Source organism: Diabrotica virgifera, chromosome 2 (assembly GCF_917563875.1).
Source record: "Diabrotica virgifera virgifera chromosome 2, PGI_DIABVI_V3a".
NCBI classification, from domain to species: Eukaryota; Metazoa; Arthropoda; class Insecta; order Coleoptera; family Chrysomelidae; genus Diabrotica; species Diabrotica virgifera.
In genome coordinates, this window is record NC_065444.1 from 257310211 (window position 1) to 257329514 (window position 19304).

A 19304-nucleotide genomic window follows, 5' to 3' on the forward strand; every position below is an offset into this window, starting at 1 on the left:
CCTAATAAAAAAAAATTCCTTCCCTTTTGTCTTCACTGCAGCATCCATTTGGCTTGCATACTGTAGAAGCCTTGAAGGTGTCACCAGGAAAATGGGCCAATAAGTTTTTCAATTAAAAATCTTTTAAAAATATTTAATTTACAAATATTTTTATTAGGTTGAAAAACTTAGTCTTTTATTTAGCAGATGCCGCTACGCACCTACTACCTTCTCGTCAGTTGCAATGGGGGATTAATATGTCGAAAATTTTTACCTGGACCAGAGAAAGCAGCCTATGCAGTCTCTGATGAACCTCTAACACGAGGTGAAATCGTCGATAAGAGTGCTGGCTGCACTCTCTGATCTAAGTAAAAGTTAAGACAGTTTTGGATTCGCATTGCAACTGAATAAAAATGGTATACATTTTTATTTTTATATTAGTATTACTAATAGAGAGTAACTAGGTCCATTTTCCGTTGGAACTTTACCACGCTGCAGACGGGGGTTGTGAATTGCATAGTGTAGAATTCCTTCCCTTTTGTCTTCACTGCAGCATCCATTTGGCTTGCATATTGTAGAAGCCTTGGAGGTGTCACCAGGAAAATGGGCCAATAAGTTTTTCAATTAAAAATCTTTTAAAAATATTTAATTTACAAATATTTTTATTAGGTTGAAAAACTTAGTCTCTTACCTTATTATGCTTATAAGATGCATTTCACTGTTCAAAGTTATGAGTCTTTACTGCAAATTATTCGACTTGACTCATTACAGAGTCGTCGTCAACATAAAGAACTTTGCTTCTTATAGGACTTAATTCATGGTCATACATTCTGTATCTCACTCTTAAATAAAATTGGTCTACGTGTACCTTCAAGAACCACCCGTTCTGTGACCACCTTCCACGAAGTCATTCCACCTGTTGATTTCTTTATGAACGACTTGGCTGCGTTTTCCACACAATTACATTTATATTTAACTTAATGTTTTAATTTCAGGACTGATTTATCAATTACTGTTATTGTCTTCGTTCTAAGATAAGTTGTATTTGTCAATTGCAAAATGTTTTAGATATTTAGATTTTATTACTTTATATTATAGGACTAGCTATCAATTGTTAAATGAGAGCAAGTAATTGTATTATTGTTTATTATGTATTTACCAATTTTGTACTAGATCTTATTTTGAATTGTTTTTCTAGTTTGTATGACATTTTAATTGTATTATGTACTAATGGACTTCAGTCCGTCAATAAATAATAAATAAATAAGTGATTTTAAATAGGGATACTACTAAAAACGATTGGTTATTTTTGTAGGTCATGCCTTTGTCACTCTTGTTTACAACAATGATCTGCACCAACAATTTGTGTCTAAAATATGCATCTGTTGCTTACTATTATATAGGAAGATCATTAACTACCATATTTAATGTTATGTTTACATTTCTAATATTGGGAGAGACCACTTCTAAAAGTTGTATAGCTTGTTGCGCAGTGATCATTTCTGGATTTTGGCTAGGAGTAGATCAAGAAAATCTTGCAGGTATGTATGCCTAAAGTTAATTTGAGTAATAAGTTGATTCAACACAAAAATGAATTCTCTCATATTTATGTGCCTTGTATATAGAGTCAACATCCCATAGAGCTTGTAGAGTCATCATGCCCAGATGGATGACGTCACAAGTATGATATATTATTATGCTCTGTATTTTCTCTCTGCTATGAGATTGATCAGCATTTTATTAATTCAATTAACTAATTAATTATTTTAATTGCTACTCATGGAAACAAAACCAAAATTAAATAAAACTTTCCAATAAAAAATATTCTCAGGGCTAATTGATTTTAATTTATTACCTTGTTTGTGGCTTCTAGTATTTCTCGTTGCTTACTTTATCCAGGACAAAACAGTGAAAATAAATATAGGGTGAGGCAGATAATTGGCCTATTAGAAATATCTCGAGAACTAAAGGCAACAGAATCATGAAAATTGGAATAAAGGGGTTTTGAAGGATGATCTATTAAATGAAAATATTTTCATCTCTTTGCAACTTCCGGTTATACCGGAAGTTGCTTATAACTTCGTTTTTTTAAATGGGACACCCTGTATATTTTTACATTTTTGGATTCTCTTCGATGTCTTCTTTCTTAAAATATAAGGTTTTTTAATATTATACAGGGTATTTTAAAAGATAATTACGTTTTTTTATTAATTTCGTAGCAACATTCACACCCTGTAGAATTGTAGTAGTTTGACATCTAAACCTCTACTTACGTTCAAATGATTTTTAATATACTCTACTATTGTTAAGAATCATTAGTATAGCTAAATTTTTAATTTTAGTATACAGGGTTGGTCGAAACTCGGAATGAGTATTTTCTGAGTTTTCTTAAATGGAACACCCTGTATTTTTGTATTGTAGTGAAATGATATTTTATAGTACTTTTTTATTTCTTAAGCATTCCCTATACCTAACTGCTTTAATTTGTGAGTTATTGGTGATTCAAGCTAAACATTAATTGCAACAAAAAATACGTAAAATTTTATTAGGTTGGCCGTGAAAATACTCAATCCCAAATAATTTTTCAGAAATAAATACATATTAATCCAGACTGGTCCTTAAAATTACCAATAATGGTTTAGCTATCGAAATACCTACTTAGTTAAGATTGTTGGTGTGTGTGTGTGTGTGTGTTTTGTTTTATGGCACTGGAACTAAGCCAATTAGCCAGAACAAGTGTGTAAAAGTTATAAGGAAAATGCTTCAGGTAAGTATTAATTTTCACATAATGTGTATCTTATATTATCTTATATTTAATGAACAACACATATTATTGTACATAATACTCAATATTATATTAATGGTTATCCTTATAATGTACCTAATTGTATCTTTTTTAAAATTATTTTTTTTTAATATAGGTACGTATATTTTTTTTTTTATTTTTTTTTTATTATTTTTTTTTTATTTTTTTTTTAATATTTTTTTTTTATTTTTTTTTTTATTTTTTTATTATTTTTTTTTTAACTTTTTTTTTATTTTGTTTTTTATCATTTTTTTTAATTAATTTATTATTTTTTTAACTATATTGGTTACTTTTTAATTATTTTTTTTACCATTCATATAAATTTGTTAGTTATCACAAAGGAGATTTAGAAGGAGTGCTAATTTGCCGAAGGGTCATCTCGGCGGGGTATTGTAACACGGGGGAGGGGACCCCTGGAATGGATACAAAAGAGTAGGATTTATGTTAGTGTGCTTATAATTTAAATTTACATTTAACCGTATGTTCATAAATAACCTCATATACTCGTATATCCTCAGTTGCTAGTAAGCTCGACAAGTTAAAAGGTGTGTCTACTTTTAATTTATATAGATTATTAAGTAGTGTAGAGATCTCTTGTTGAATAGACGGGCATTCTAATATAATATGTTCTAAACTACCATGTTTTCCGCATTCGCAGTAATCTTCGTTTTGGATACCTAAACGGTGTTTATATTCCGGACACATTGCATGGTTACTTCTGATTCGTGAAATTGTTTTTATAAAATTTCTATTATGTACATTAAAAAACCATGGTTTTGTTTTTATTTTTGGAAGCAACAATTTAAACTTTTTCCCAGAGTTGGCTTTTTCGTATTTTTCCTGCCATTTAGTTTTCATAGTTATTTCCATTTGGCTTACGTGATCGTTAAAAGGTAGCTTCATGTTAATCATCTCCCCTTCTGTAGTAGCTCTTTTTGCTAATATATCTGCTATCTCATTATATTCTATCCCACAATGACTTTTCACCCATGATAATGTAATTATCTTTCCATTTTTATTCAATTTTGTAAGTACTTCATATACATCTTTCATTAAATCGTCATACTGGTCAGTTATGTTAATATTTTTTATCTTTTCTAATGCACTTCTGCAGTCAGAGAATATTACTATATTAGTGCCGGATAGGGATTGAGCATAGATTAGTGCATATTTAATTCCGACTATTTCTGCAGTGAATATTGACGATCCCTTAGGCAGTTTATACAGTCGCTTTATCTTTTTATTAACGTGGTAAAGAGCCAAACCGGTATTTCCGTTAATTACAGAACCATCAGTAAATATGTAATCATGATTTTCCCATTGATGATGAATTTTATTAAGAAAATATTTATTTAGTAATTTTTCCGGGAGTCTAGGGTAGTCATCGATTAAATGGAATACAGGCCGATTATCGTAGTGTTTAAATGATGTGAAGTTGTTAATAGTCAATATATTGTCCTTAATTTCTGGGTAGTTATAATAACTTTCGATCAATAGAGGAGTTTTTTTATATTTCCAATAACGATTTGTTAAAACCTCGATAGTTAACTGATGAATTGTGTGTGTAAGATTGTCATTTTTTGCGTATATCTTAAATAAGTTTTTATTACTTAGGAATTGTCTCCTTAACAGAAGTGGAGGTATGCAACTTTCCGCCTCCATAACAACTATGGGTGTAGATTTCAGATACCCATTACAGATTCGTAGACATTTATTTTGGATTTGATCAATCTTTTTAAGATGACATTCAGAGGCCGATCCATATAATACGCACCCATAATCGATTATTGACTGGATAAAAGATTTATAAAATAGAAGACAAATATTCGGATCTGCCCCCCACTTACTATGGCTGAAAACTTTTATGATGTTTATAGCATTTTCAATCTTAGATGTTATATAATGAATATGAGATTTCCAGTTAAGTTTCGTATCTAGAGTAATACCTAGATACTTAATTGAAGCTAGGTACGGGACTGTGTAATTTTTTAGTGTTATGGAAGACGGATGATGAAACCTCTTCCTAGTAAATGTAACAGCTGCTGACTTATTTTCTGAAATGGAAAGTCCGTTATTCTTTATCCACTTTTCTAATGAATCTGAAGCTACCTCTAAGTTTTGATGACATTTTTCTATATTTTGTTCCGCCGTATATATACATATATCATCGGCATATTGTAATGTTTTTATATTCCTATGGAATATAGTATCGAAGTCAAATGCGTATATAATGTACAAAATAGGACTTAATATGTTGCCCTGAGGAAGGCCTACAGCGGCTTTTTGAGGACCTATTAACTTGTCTACTGTACGAATATAAATATTTCTCTCGTTGTACAATTTATAAATATTAAAAATAAGTAGTTCCGGTAGTTTTAGCTTTTTCATCTTGTCCATTAAAATGTCTAATTGAATATTATCGTACGCTCCTTTTATATCTATGAATAAACAGGTTGTTGAAAAATTGTGTGAGAATCCACTTTGTATGTCAGTAACTAGAGTAGTCACATTATCTAACGTTGAACGATTTTTTCTAAATCCGAATTGGTTTTCGGGTAATAATTTGTTGAATTCTAAAAAATGTTCTAGTCTGTTTTTAATCATTCGTTCAAAAGTTTTTAATAAACAAGATGCCATAGCTATAGGTCGATAAGAATCTGAATTATTAGATTTTTTCCCAGGCTTTAATAAAGGGACTATAATATAATCAAGCCAATCATTGGGAATTGGTATTTTATTAAACCATATATTATTATATATGTCCAACAACGCATTTCTGCCGGAATAAGATAGATTAAATATCATGTTATACTGAATTTGATCCTTTCCAGGGGATGTATTACAATTTTTTTTCATAGCTCTATTCAATTCATGCATGCTGAAAGGCGTTGTTAAATAATTATCTGAATTTCCAGAGGAATCATATAAACAAGGTTGCAATGGTTTAGAAATGCAAACTTTTGGACATAATTTATTTTGAAAATCCTCTATCCATTCAGCACTTGATTCTATGTAATGTGTATTGTTTTGTTTTCTATTTTTATAACTATTTACTTTTTGCCAAACTTGTTTCATAGGCGTGGTTTTATTTAAGGACTGACAATATATTTTCCATGATTCTTTTTTAGTTATTTTTATCGTTCTTTTTGCTATTGCATCAGCTCTTTTATAATTTATTAAATTTTGCAGGTTTGGATTGGTTTTGTATTTTATAAATAATTGTTTTCTGTTATTAACTTTTGCCTGACATTCATCATTCCACCAGTGTTTATTTTTTTTATTTTGCTTATATTTATATCTCTGTGGTATTGCTTTTACAGCTGCATTATTAATTGCATTAATAAATTGGCTGTAATTATAATTATTATCATTATTTATAAAATGTTCGTCCATTTCGCTTTGAAATTTATTCCAATTGGCTTTTTTTGTTATCCATCTACTATACACCATCATTTCATTACTGCTCATTTCACAATTAAATTTAATTAAAATCGGAATGTGGTTAGAACCATGTGGATCGTCCATAATTTGCCACTCAAAAAGATGTGCTATACCTGATGAACAGAGTGTTAAGTCTATCGCTGAGGAGTTACTGTTTAATGTGGGCACTAATGTATGACTGCCATCGTTTAATAATACCAAATCCGTATTGTCTATGGCATCTTGTAACCTGTTGCCCTGAGAATTGGTTGTTAAACATCCCCAAGCGGTGTGATGAGCATTGAAATCGCCCCCGATTACACATGGCTTCGGGAGAGATTCAAAAAACTCGCCCCACTCATCCGTCCCTATGGAACTTCTTGGAGTAACATAAATGTTTACAAAAAATATACTGATTTTGTTGGTTGATAGTAGTTGGATACAGTTTGCTTGCAATTTATTGGAGTGTCTTACAATAATCTCATTATATTTTAAATTTAACTTTACCAGAAAAGCCACCCCGCCGTACCCGTCAGGGCGGTCTTCCCTAATAACGTTATAACCTGCAAAATTTACATATTTTGATGGTTTAAACCACGTCTCTGAAAGCATAGCAATATCTATATCTTCATTTATTAACATATTTTGAAGGTTTTCTTTATTAGATATAGCTGATCTACAATTCCACTGCCAGATCTTAAAACAACTCATCATCAGATATTGCATTAAATTTATCTTGAATAATACTAAGTAAAGTTGATTCTTGAATTTCAAATTTATTTTGTTGTTTTAAGATTCCTATAATGGATAAAATTAAACCTACTAAAGCATTCTCCGTAACAGTGACACAAGTCTCTTGATGAGACTGATTCAATGTTAAGTTTGATTTGTAATTTTGATTTTCGAAAACGGCTGTCGATGAACTCGGTAAATGAATTGGTGATATAATTTTTTTATGTAAATTCAGTGTATTATCCTGTTCTTGAGACCTCACCAACCTAGGTCTTTTGTGAGAAACCGCAGAATGCTGGAAGTGCACCGAACTCGACTTTTGCCCGCTTGACTGCATTTGGGAAGAGGGAAATATATTAGATTGTAACTGAAGGTCATGAGAATTATTGTTTAAACTATGATTACTGTCGGCTATATATTTATTGTTTAAAATTTCGGTCGGTCCCGGATTTTTAACGACCACTTGTGCATAAGTAACTTTAGGGGTTTTTGTGTTTGCTTCTGCATAAGATAAATTTTGCTCAGTCATTAATTTTTTAATTGATTTTTGTCTATCGAATTCTGGACACTCTTTTATTTGATTTGTATAATGTTTTCCACTGCAATAGAAACATGTTTTTTCTACTAAATTTTTTTTTGCAGTCTTTTGTCTCGTGTCCATCTTTACACTTTAAACAGCGAACGTTACTTTTACACTGCTTAATTAAATGTCCGTACCTATAACAATTGAAGCATAAAAGGACCTTTTGCTCGTAGGGTTCTACCGGAATTCTTACATGATTAATGCATATATATTGTGGTAACCTAGATGCTTTAAAAGTAACAAAAAAGGTTTTTGTAGGCACGTATTCTTTAGTACCGTCCTGTTTAACTACTTTTCGATTCATTCGTTTAACCGCCTCCACACTAAATTTACAATGCATATCAAACGGATTTATTTTCCCTCTAACATACTCTTCACCAAACTCATAGTCTATATTTCTTATTATACCAAATTTATGTGTAATGAATTTAGGGATATATGCCAACAAATTATATTTTTTTAAATTAACCGATTTTAATAAATTATTTGCCGATTTATAGTCTTTTAATTTAATTCTCAACCTATTACGCCCTATAGAATCTATGCAATTAATTTTGGAATCCAACTCTGGATGTTCTTTGAACAAAATATCTCCTATTCTAATAGCGTTTAATTTACCATCGAATTTGTCTAGACTATTTTCAATATACACGTAGTAAGGTGCGATATCGACATTATTATAAAAAGTTGCAATACGTACTGGTTTCTGTTGTATATCTGTTGTTGTCTCCGTATGTTTTACGTTAGAAATATTATTTGTACTTACATTTGGAATGTTGATATTTTCTATTGTTTTTTTGTCTAATACATTACGTTGTGATTCGACGTCCATCTCCCAATTATTCGGGACATCCATGTCACCACTGCTTGGAGAATGAGTTCCAATTTGGGGGGCTTCACCACCCCCCTCGGTGGCACTCATATTATACACTCACTGTTAATTAAGTTTTTTATAAAATCTACTACACTCGAAATTTTAACAAAATTATTCGAAATTGGACACTGGTATTAATTACTTCGCACTCGATAAATCGACCGGTCGATTCAATGATCACGAACGAACTGAAGATTGTTGGTGCGATTAACAATTAAGCACAAATTAAAGCAGTTAGGTATAGGGAATGCTTAAGAAATAAAAAAGTACCATAAAATATCATTTCATTACAATACTAAAATACAGGGTGTTCCATTTAAGAAAACTCAGAAAATACTCATTCCGAGTTTAGACCAACCCTGTATACTAAAATTAAAAATTTAGCTATACTAATGATTCTTAACAATAATAGAGTATATTAAAAATCATTTGAACGTAAGTAGAGTTTTAGATGTCAAACTACTACAGAAAACTCAGAAAAACTAAAGAAAACTCAGAAAATACTCATTCCGAGTTTAGACCAACCCTGTATACTAAAATTAAAAATTTAGCTATACTAATGATTCTTAACAATAATAGAGTATATTAAAAATCATTTGAACGTAAGTAGAGTTTTAGATGTCAAACTACTACAATTCTACAGGGTGTGAATGTTGCTACGAAATTAATAAAAAAACGTAATTATCTTTTAAAATACCCTGTATAATATTACAAAACTTTATATTTTAAGAAAGAAGACATCGAAGAGAATCAAAAAATGTAAAAATATACAGGGTGTCCCATTTAAAAAAACGAAGTTATAAGCAACTTCCGGTATAACCGGAAGTTGCAAAGAGATGAAAATATTTTCATTTAATAGATCATCCTTCAAAACCCCCTTATTCCAATTTTCATGATTCTGTTGCCTTTAGTTCTCGAGATATTTCTAATAGGCCAGTTATCTGCCTCACCCTGTATACTCAATATCATATAAATTTTATAAATATTATTTATTTATATACTATACCATAAATATAAGATCCAAAATGTATGCTAAAACTTTATTCTGTTGTCAAAATTTCTTATCTAATAAAAATAATCTTTAATTCTACTATCTCCTTTTTCTTTTAACAAATTTTCATTTAAATGATTCGATAGACTGTTCTAATTATTATAAAAAAAACAATATTTAATTCACCTTTTAAATATACTATTTATCTCTTCTATGAATTTATGAATGAATAAATTATGCTGTAAAACTGTTAAATTGACAAAAAACAAATATGGTAAGTAATATACAACAACTCTCTCCTTTTCACAAATAATTTGACTAACCGTTTTTTTTATCTTCTTTACTTCTTCTCATGGATTGTGTTGTCCTCGGTTCTCCCACACATGCTCCTCGGATGCTGCTACGGTCTTTCTCTTCCAAACTGTTTCATCAACAAAAAACAGCACTCGCTCGAACTCTCTCCTCTATTTAGTCTCCGACTCGATACAAACAATATCAATCTTTTTAATTCCAAGATTTTTTCTCTCAGCTCGATATCTTGTGCAAAATTGATACAAACCAGCTACTTGTTCCAGATAGAAACTGGAATCTATTCGGACACGAGGAGATTGTACTTCTCGGCTCGATCACGATTTCGTCTCAACAGGAATCTGCTTACACGGTCACCAAATTCACCACTTCACACAAAATTACTATTTTTCAAACTGGACTGCTCCCTTCCGATCTTAATTACACAATTAATCTTTTTCCTTCATCAATCTGAGACTCAACCACTCTATTCTCCCTCCATCAATCTCTTCGCTAATCACAAGCATTCTGTCTACACATTACATCCATACTCTCATTTATTAAGAACAAATAGTGTTGTATACAAATTTTCTGTCTTGTCAAATTTCCAAGAGATATTAAAATTAAATGTTTTCTTATATCCTAGAAAAACCCTATATTCTAAAACTAAACAAATTTTACCGTCGTTTTTTTCTAGGAAACCATTTAGAAACATTCTATTGTCTACTCCAACCGCGAGTACATTCACTTTCTAATCCGACCGTATTTTAGTTTATTGTTTAATTTGTATAAGTTCGTTCGTAGAATCTTTATCACTAAACATTTCCTCTTTCCACGAAACACTGCTTACGGCTAAATTATATGATTTACAACTTTTGGCTATATACAGGGCAATGAAAATTTACGATCTCGTGGTCTTTGACATAAAATTAATTCTCTAAATTTTCCCCATAAAATTTATTTAACAATATATATGTCAAAAAATCGTAATTTAAAAATAAAAATCGACCTGTTCCAGGATTTTTCCTCAAAGCTTACGACGTAACGAATTTATTCCAAACATTTGCACCATAATGTATGATTATAAAACAAAAATCAAGTTATAATAAAAAATATACCAGCATTTTATGTATAACAATTACATATTTTGAATAATTTTTAAAATACTTACGAATACAAATGGATTTAGTTTGAAATTTGAGTCTTATTTACAAAAAGATAATAAAAAGAACAGTAACAAACATTTTTAAATTTTATTGACATAGATTTGAAAAATATTTGTTTTTAAGATTTGAGTTTGATTCCTTGACTAACAAATAATATAATTAGATAGAGAGTAGACAACAACTATCTCTTTAGTTTATTTAAAAAAACAAAAATTCAAGTTAGCGCCAATAATTGAAGAGTAGAGTTGAATAAGAGGGTAAATACTAAAAAGAGTAAAAATAATTTTCTGGGAATTCAAAATCAACATAATTTAACCATTTATGAATAACAATACAGTAAAACCTCCCGTTAACTGAAACCTTTCTAACCGAAACATCGTTTAACCGAAACAGCTGGCAGTTTAAATAATTTCGTCAATAAAAAATAAATTTTTATCGCAAAACGAAAACAATTCGATCTTAATTTGTCAACATTGCTCTCATACAACTAAAAAACCCAATTAAATATACAACACATTACGACATCACCTCATAGTATTTTTTACTAACAACTTTTAAAAATACTATGTAAATTGATACAAGAAGAATACAAAAAACAATGTTATTTTTAACCGAAATTCTTGTTATCCGAAACGGCCTCCCCCCGCAATTATTTCGGTTAACGGAGGTTTTACTGTATTTGTATTTTGACTTTTTTCGAATATTTTCAGAATAAAAAATGTATAAAATTAGGTTGTTTAAATTATATATACAGAATGTTTAGAATAATTAGGTTCATAACTATTTTCTGTCCATTAAACTACATATTTCCTCTAATATGTTAATGAACCTTTTCCTTTTTTAGGGAGCCTATCGATACCAGGATTTGTTTTTGGAATCCTGGGCTCACTATCTCTTTCATTATTCTCAATTTTTACAAAAAAAGTTTTGCCAAAACTAAACGGAGAAGTTTGGGCATTATCATATGTTAATAATGTATACGCCAGTATTCTTCTTTTGCCTGTAATGATATTAAACAATGAAATTAAGGAGCTGTATAACTATACTAATTTCGGCAGCCCATACTTTTGGTCTATCGTTGTAGCAGGTGGACTATGTGGATTTACCATTGGATTTTTTACCACAATGCAAATAAAAGTAAGTAAATTTACCTTCACTTATATATCGCCTGTTGAAGGTCTAGTTCTTTCAAATAATTTTTTTGACATAACTAAAAACTTTTAAGGAGATAGGTGCAAACTTTCGGCTCCAATGCTATTTACATGCATTCATTTTTTTGGAAACCTGAGAAAACTAACAAGAATTTTTGAAAAATTTAAACGCAGAATGAAAGATTACGTTATTACGGAGGGCCGAAAATCACTGAAAACTTCTATGTTTATTTTAATAATGTTTTATTTTAATAACGTTATTACGGAGGGCCCAAAGTCACTGAAAACTTCTATAATGTTTATTTTAATAACCTACAGGGGTAAAAAAAAACAGAAAATTTAGTGTGACTTTTAATTACAAATATATCATTCAAAAGAAACTTTTTACTTATTCTAAGGGACTTTCGGCCCTCAGTACCTAATAATTTAGTCTTTCATTCTGCCTCTAAATTTTTCAAAAATATTTATTAGTTTTTTCAGGGTCTAAAAAAAATGAACACCATGTCCGTGGTGATATTTTCCAAATCGAACATTCGCTATCTTTGTCATACAACGCACTCAGTTGAACAGAATGTGGTGACAAGACAGTGACAAACACGGCTACTAAATATTTGGCATAGCTTCAGGAATATATTGAGTTGTTTATTAAATAATATTGATGTGTATTTGATAAATAATAATTGATTTAAGATGTGGAAGTAATAAAAATTTATTTATTGTTTATTATTTATGGAAGATCCAAGTAGAGATACACCAGGATATATTCTGCAATCCAAGTATTTTGTTGTTAAAGATGTTCAGAATTTATCTAGGGGTTCCATAGCAACAATATATTACCTATTAAAAAATCACTTAGTTAGTGAAAAAATAACCATATTAATTAACTGCATTAATAATTTAAGCGATTATGCAAGTAACGGTTATCCAAGAACATTGAAAAGCCATCTCTAAGTTAATGATGACGATGTCATTGTCAACTAATGTTTACATCTCCATACCAGTGAGAATTTTACTACACGTAATTTGCTGTGTAATAAAAGAAAAAGTAGGGATAGCCGTAGTATATTTGCGCCTACGTTCTTAACTAAAAACTCTAATATTAATATTATTCTGACCATACCACATTTGAAAAGCTGTTTTATTACTATTAGCTGTTGTAGAATAGCAGCAAGCAAAGTTAGGATAGCCATGCTGATCGCCAACATCCGGAACGGAAAGGCACCTTAAGAAGAAAAAGAAGCTGTTATAGGACTCCTGTTATATTAATAAGCTGAATTTTTAATCCATTGATTTAATCCTTTTTTTTGCAGTATACATCAGCACTCACACATAATATATCCGGTACTGCTAAAGCCTGCGCTCAAACAGTGCTGGCCACTTATTGGTACCAAGAGACAAAGTCATTTTTGTGGTGGAGCTCGAACATCATTGTCTTATTTGGCAGTGCCTGCTACACTTGGATCAAACAGAGAGACATGGAAAAAAGACATAGAGAAAATATTGCCTACCAAAGGGTCTGAGGTAAGATTATTCGTATTCTTATTCTTTTTATCATGATTTTCTTTCATATTTTCAGATATCAGATTTATTATACAGTGAGGACGTTTAGAGTTTGCATAAATTCATTATCTCGAGAATGGGCAAATTTAAAAAGAAATTCTGACAGGCCGATTTTTATTTTTAAATTAGGACTTTTTGACATATTATATATAATACTAGTGACGTCATCCACCTGCGCGTGAGGACGTAATCGATGATTTTTTTAAATGAGAGTAGGGGTCGTGTGATCGCTCATTTGAAAAGTAATTTAATTCTCTATTCAGCAATATAAACAATATCCTAATTTTTACGGGGTGGCCAAATTTTTTTTTTAATTAAATTAATTGAGACAAAAAGAAGCATGTAATTTATTTAATGCAAAATACATTTTACTGCTGTCAGAAAACAGAAAAAAATGTTAATTTGGAAAATAAATATTGCTTTTCGCTTAAATTAAAGGTTCAAACTGCTAAGAGGCAGGTGGGTGCCAGCTTTAATATTGAATTTAAGCGAAAAACAATATTTATTTATCAAATAAACATTTTTTTCTGTTTTCGGACGATAGTAAAATGTATTTCGAATTAAATAAATTACATACATTCTCCTCTTTGTCTCAATTAATTTAATTCAAAAACATTTTTTTTGGCCACCCTGTATAAATAATTAGGTTACTGTTTATATTACTGAATAGAGAATTAAATAACCTATCAAATGAGATATCACACAACCTCTACTCTCATTTAAAAAAATCATCGATAACGTCTTCACGCCCAGATGGATGACGTCACTAGTATTATATATATTATGCCAAAAAGTCCTAATTTTAAAATAAAAATCGACTTGTCTGAGGATTTCTCTTCAAATTTGCCCATTCTCGAGATAATGAATTTATGCAAACTCAAACGTCCTCACTGTATATACTAGCTTGACTTGGCTTACTCAAAATATCTTCATCTTCAATCATGCCTATGGTTCGAATATCTTCAATTAATAATTATTGAACTGTAATTTCCTTTTAAAATTTAGAACTTCTTAGCTTCATTCTGTTGCTTTTATGGTATCTTGATTTTGTCGTTTTCCAAAAGTCTTTCGATAGAGTCACAAACGAAGTTATTTGAATCTTTACACAGTATTTGTGTGGATAGAAGAGATTTACGGTTAATAACAATCCTATACTGGTATGAAGGGAGGTAAATGAGAAGTGGTGGACAAATAACCACCAATGAATAAGAGAGGACAGCAGTGTGTCATCTCTGTTATATAGTTTGTATTGTTATTGTTAATTTCTAAATTATGTTGGTTTAAAACATTTTAAATCAAGTGGAAAATGTTTGTTAACTCTTTCAGCTCCGGTGACGCGTACGCGCGTCCAAATATCACTGTAGATTAGTGCCATGGACGCGTAAGCGCGTCTAAGTAAGACTACAGAATATTACAGTGGACGCATAAGCGTGTCAGTGGCACGTAAGTTTATAAACGGAATTATTTCTGCCGGCACAGGAGTTGAGGTTGAAAATATTAAAGCGGAGCTGAAAGGGTTAAGAATTGGTAGTGAAAATCTGAATGAATATCATATAGCGACCATCCCTACATAGCTGAACATTAGACTGTTGGTTTACTGTCCTAGAGAAACCAAAATGAGTGTGGAAATACCTCTGGAGGGACGATATCCAATATATCGCTGGAAAATATGACTCAGGTGTGGATGAGTAAGGGCCGAGATATGAAAGAGGGAGAAAGAAAGTGAGAAAAGAAAAGAGAGGGTCCGGTCATTTACAGGTGACTGACGTAACATTGTTAACACATGTATGTATCGTTAACACATGTATGTATCGGGGGGCGTTCAAGTATTACGTAACGCAATTTTTGAAGATTTTTGACCCCCCTCCCCCCAACCTGCGTTACGTAATACTTGAACGGCCCCTCGTTAACATGTATAAAATATTAGTCTAGTAAAATGTAAATTCGTACAGGTTAAAACAAATTTTATATCAAAGTTTAGGTGGGTACAAAAGATATTTTCAAGAAAGTTTCCAAATCATACAAGGGGATCATTGTTTAAATAATTAAAAAGGGGTCATTTTTGCAAAAAACTTACTTTTTTAACTGCTGAGGTCATTCAATTACTAATGAAGGTGTATAGGATTGTTTTTTGCAAAGTTGAAGGGTAAATTTTTCACATAAGACTTACAAAATTAAATTTGACCCCCTATTTATTTAAATAATTACACATAAAACTTTAAAAACACATTTGCAAAAAAATTATTTTTAGCGTTTTAAATAAGCACTATAAAATATCTTATTTTACAGGAGAAGTTGCGTTATGTTATCAGTATTAATCAAAAAAAAAATTGGTCCAAAAATATTTAATATTTTTTGAGATATTGAATTTGTTTATTAAATGTTACTCTATTTTCAATTGCAAAAACGCGGTTGTTGCCAAAGAAGTATTCACCTGTATTCAATCTTATTATTTTTATTCTTTTGTATATGTTCGATAAATGTATTGATAAATTCAAATTTCAATTAAACTTCCCCCTAAAATGGCATTTGAAAATTATTCAAATTTGTTTATAATTTGTTTTTTTAATAACGTCGCGGGGATTAAACATTTTCAAATACCGTTTCGATAATTGGATTCCTGGGAATTTTTCACTAATTAACAAACTTTTGTCTTTCTTTTCTCTTCTTTTTTTTTCTTGGAGTTATATTACTACGGGCCCTTTTAGGGTTAAGCTTCGTTAAGAATGTCGAATCTCTAAGTTGTAGATTCTAGACCTAAAAATATTAAGATTGGTCTAAAATCACTTAAATAAAATGTGGCTACTTACTGAGTTACAGGGTGTTTTATTTAAAAATTTAAACCAAGTACTTTTAATAAAATAATTTTTACCAAGTACTTTCAAACTATTTGACGTATCCTTATCATACTTGGCAGAAAGTGTGGGTACCATACAGTCTACTAAATTGTGATAAACAAAAGTTTCTAGCTGCTACCAGAGGCGTATGACAGGGGATAGGTAATGGTTGACCCTTCTTTAATTCTACGCCACTGAGGGAATTACTATTTTAGCGAAATTTTTCGTTTCTCTAATACTTTCTATGTAAATAATATACTCTTTACTGGTAACGATTAAGTCATTAGTTTTCGAGATATTGGACGTTAAAAATGAAACGGCATAGTTATTTTGATTCATTCATTCATTAATTTTAAACTTCCAATATCTCTCAAACTGATGACTTTATCGATACCAATAAAGTTATTTACATACAAAGTATTGGAGAATCGAAAAATTTTGCTAAAATAGTAATTCACTCAGTGGCGTAGAATTTGGGAAGGGTCAACCATTACCTATCCCCTGTCGTACGCCTCTGGTAGCAGCTAGAAACTTTTGTTTATCACAATTTAGTAGACTGTATAGTACCCACACTTTCTGCCAAGTATGATAAGGATACGTCAAATAGTTTGAAAGTACTTGGTAAAAATAATTTTTAAATTTTTAAATAAAACACCCTGTAACTCAGTAAGTAGCCACATTTTATTTAAGTGATTTTAGACCAATCTTAATATTTTTAGGTCTAGAATCTACAACTTAGAGATTCGACATTCTTAACGAAGCTTAACCCTAAAAGGGCCCGTAGTAATATAACTCAAAGAAAAAAAAAGAAGAGGAAAGAAAGACAAAAAAATTTGTTAATTAGTGAAAAATTCCCAGGAATCCAATTTTTGAAACGGTATTTGAAAATGTTTAATCCCCGCGACGTTATTAAAAAAAAACAAATTATAAACAAATTTGAATAATTTTCAAATGCCATTTTAGGGGGAAGTTTAATTGAAATTTGAATTTATCAATACATTTATCGAACATATACAAAAGAATAAAAATAATAAGATTTAATACAGGTGAATACTTCTTTGGCAACAACCGCGTTTTTGTAATTGAAAATATAGTAACATTTAATAAACAAATTCAATATCTCAAAAAATATTAAATATTTTTTGACCATTTTTTTTTGCTTAATACTGGTAACATAGCGCAACTTAGTTTGTAAAAAAAGATATTTTATAGTGCTTATTTAAAACGCTAAAAATATTTTTTTGCAAATTTGTTTTTAAAGTTTTATATACAATTATTTAAATAAATAGGGGACCAAATTTAATTTAGTAAGTCTTATGTGAAAGATTTTCTTTTCAACTTTGCAGAAAAAAATCCCATAGACCTTCATCGATAAGTGAATTACCTCAGCAGTTAAAAAAGTATTTTTTTTGCAAAAATGACCCCTTTTTAATTATTTAAACAATGATCCGCTTGTATGATTTGGATACTTTCTTGAAAATATCTTTTGTACCCACCTAAACTTTGATATAAAATTTGTTTTAACCTGTACGAATTTACATTTTGAGTTTTTTTATTTTATTAGGCTATATATTATGTATCGTATTACTACTGTTATGATAGTGATTTTATTTGTTTTCTTTTCAGGCTACGACGCCGACGTGCCGATTTTCTTTGACTGATAGATATTCCACGCCAGTAATTTTATCTGATTTATTTTTTATTGTGATATGGACAGAGTTTATATTATACTATTTAAAATAGATTTATATACTTGTATGTATATTAAACAACCAGAAGTTTTATTTCGTAATAATACAGCCATGTATAGATCATAGAGTTGAAACGGTTGAGAACGTGGAAGCTAATATGGATACCAACAAATCAGTGGGAATATATTTGGAGCCGTCATAAAAAGGGCTAACACAGTTCCTACTAGTGTTGGAAAATTTTCGGGAATTAAAAATCAGAGAATATTCTCGATATGGAGAATTTTCTGAGAACGAACCCTATGGCGCACTTAGGGATATTGTTGAAGATGAAATAGGGCAATAGGGTATTAAAAATCATGAAATTATATACAGAATTATGAGACTAAACAACAGTGTTCTTTATATATAAACAAAATACAAAAACAACAGAGAACACAAAATTTATTTGATAAAAAATTGAAAGTTTCTTCTTAACAACAAATAATGCAAGTAATGGATGTGGTGATTTAATCAGAAAAACATGATGCCTCAGGTTCAGAATATATTTCTGTCATTAGCTCATCCCGATCATCTACATTTTGCATTTCAATGTACTGATGAGAAGTTGTGGGATGTTATTTTTCACGACTCATCAGCTTAGCCATGGATTGGTCTACGTCTAAAGGGGCATTTAGACGGGCGAGTTTTTGAAGCAATATGTTGCCGAAAATATATATTTGGTATGTTTCTGGCAACATTACAGCCATCTAATGAAAATATCGCCGTTTGGCTGAGCCATGTGGCCGAAATCTCACTAGTACTTGAACACTATTGCAGTGCCTGATGCGTTGCCGATAAAGTCGAACTGATGTGGAAAATTTTGCATGTTGCTCTGTATTTTCTCTTTATTTCCTGTACTCTGTTGAAATTTAATTTGGTTGTGTCAAAACATAAAAAGAAAAGATGAATTCGTGGTCAAATGAAATCGCAATAAGGTTTATTAATGCAGTACATTTACGTACAGAGTTGTGGAACTTGGCATACTTCTGGAACTATGAGACAAATGGAAGAGTATTGCACCCTGAATAAATGCATTAAACTAAAACTGTTGCTATATATAAATAACAATCGCTAATCTTGTTGAGATTGGTATGGCGTTTCTCATATGTTTGATCTTTCTACTCTATTCTTGGCCCTATCATATTTATTAATAGTTCGAAATCACTTTTTGACATTCTTGTAAAATT

At 30.5% G+C, this 19304-nt stretch overlaps 1 protein-coding gene across 1 annotated transcript in view; it reads left to right on the forward strand.

Moving 5' to 3' along the window:
- Positions 1–18159, forward strand: part of LOC114337741 (GDP-fucose transporter 1) — a 41744-nt gene extending 23585 nt beyond the window's left edge. The window contains exons 3-6 of the mRNA XM_050643171.1: positions 1295–1520; positions 11684–11976; positions 13301–13511; positions 18014–18159. Coding sequence (XP_050499128.1) covers positions 1295–1520; positions 11684–11976; positions 13301–13510 — 729 coding nt within the window. The 3' untranslated portion in view covers position 13511; positions 18014–18159. The remainder of the gene's footprint in view (positions 1–1294; positions 1521–11683; positions 11977–13300; positions 13512–18013) is intronic.
- The last annotated feature ends 1145 nt before the right edge of the window (positions 18160–19304 follow it).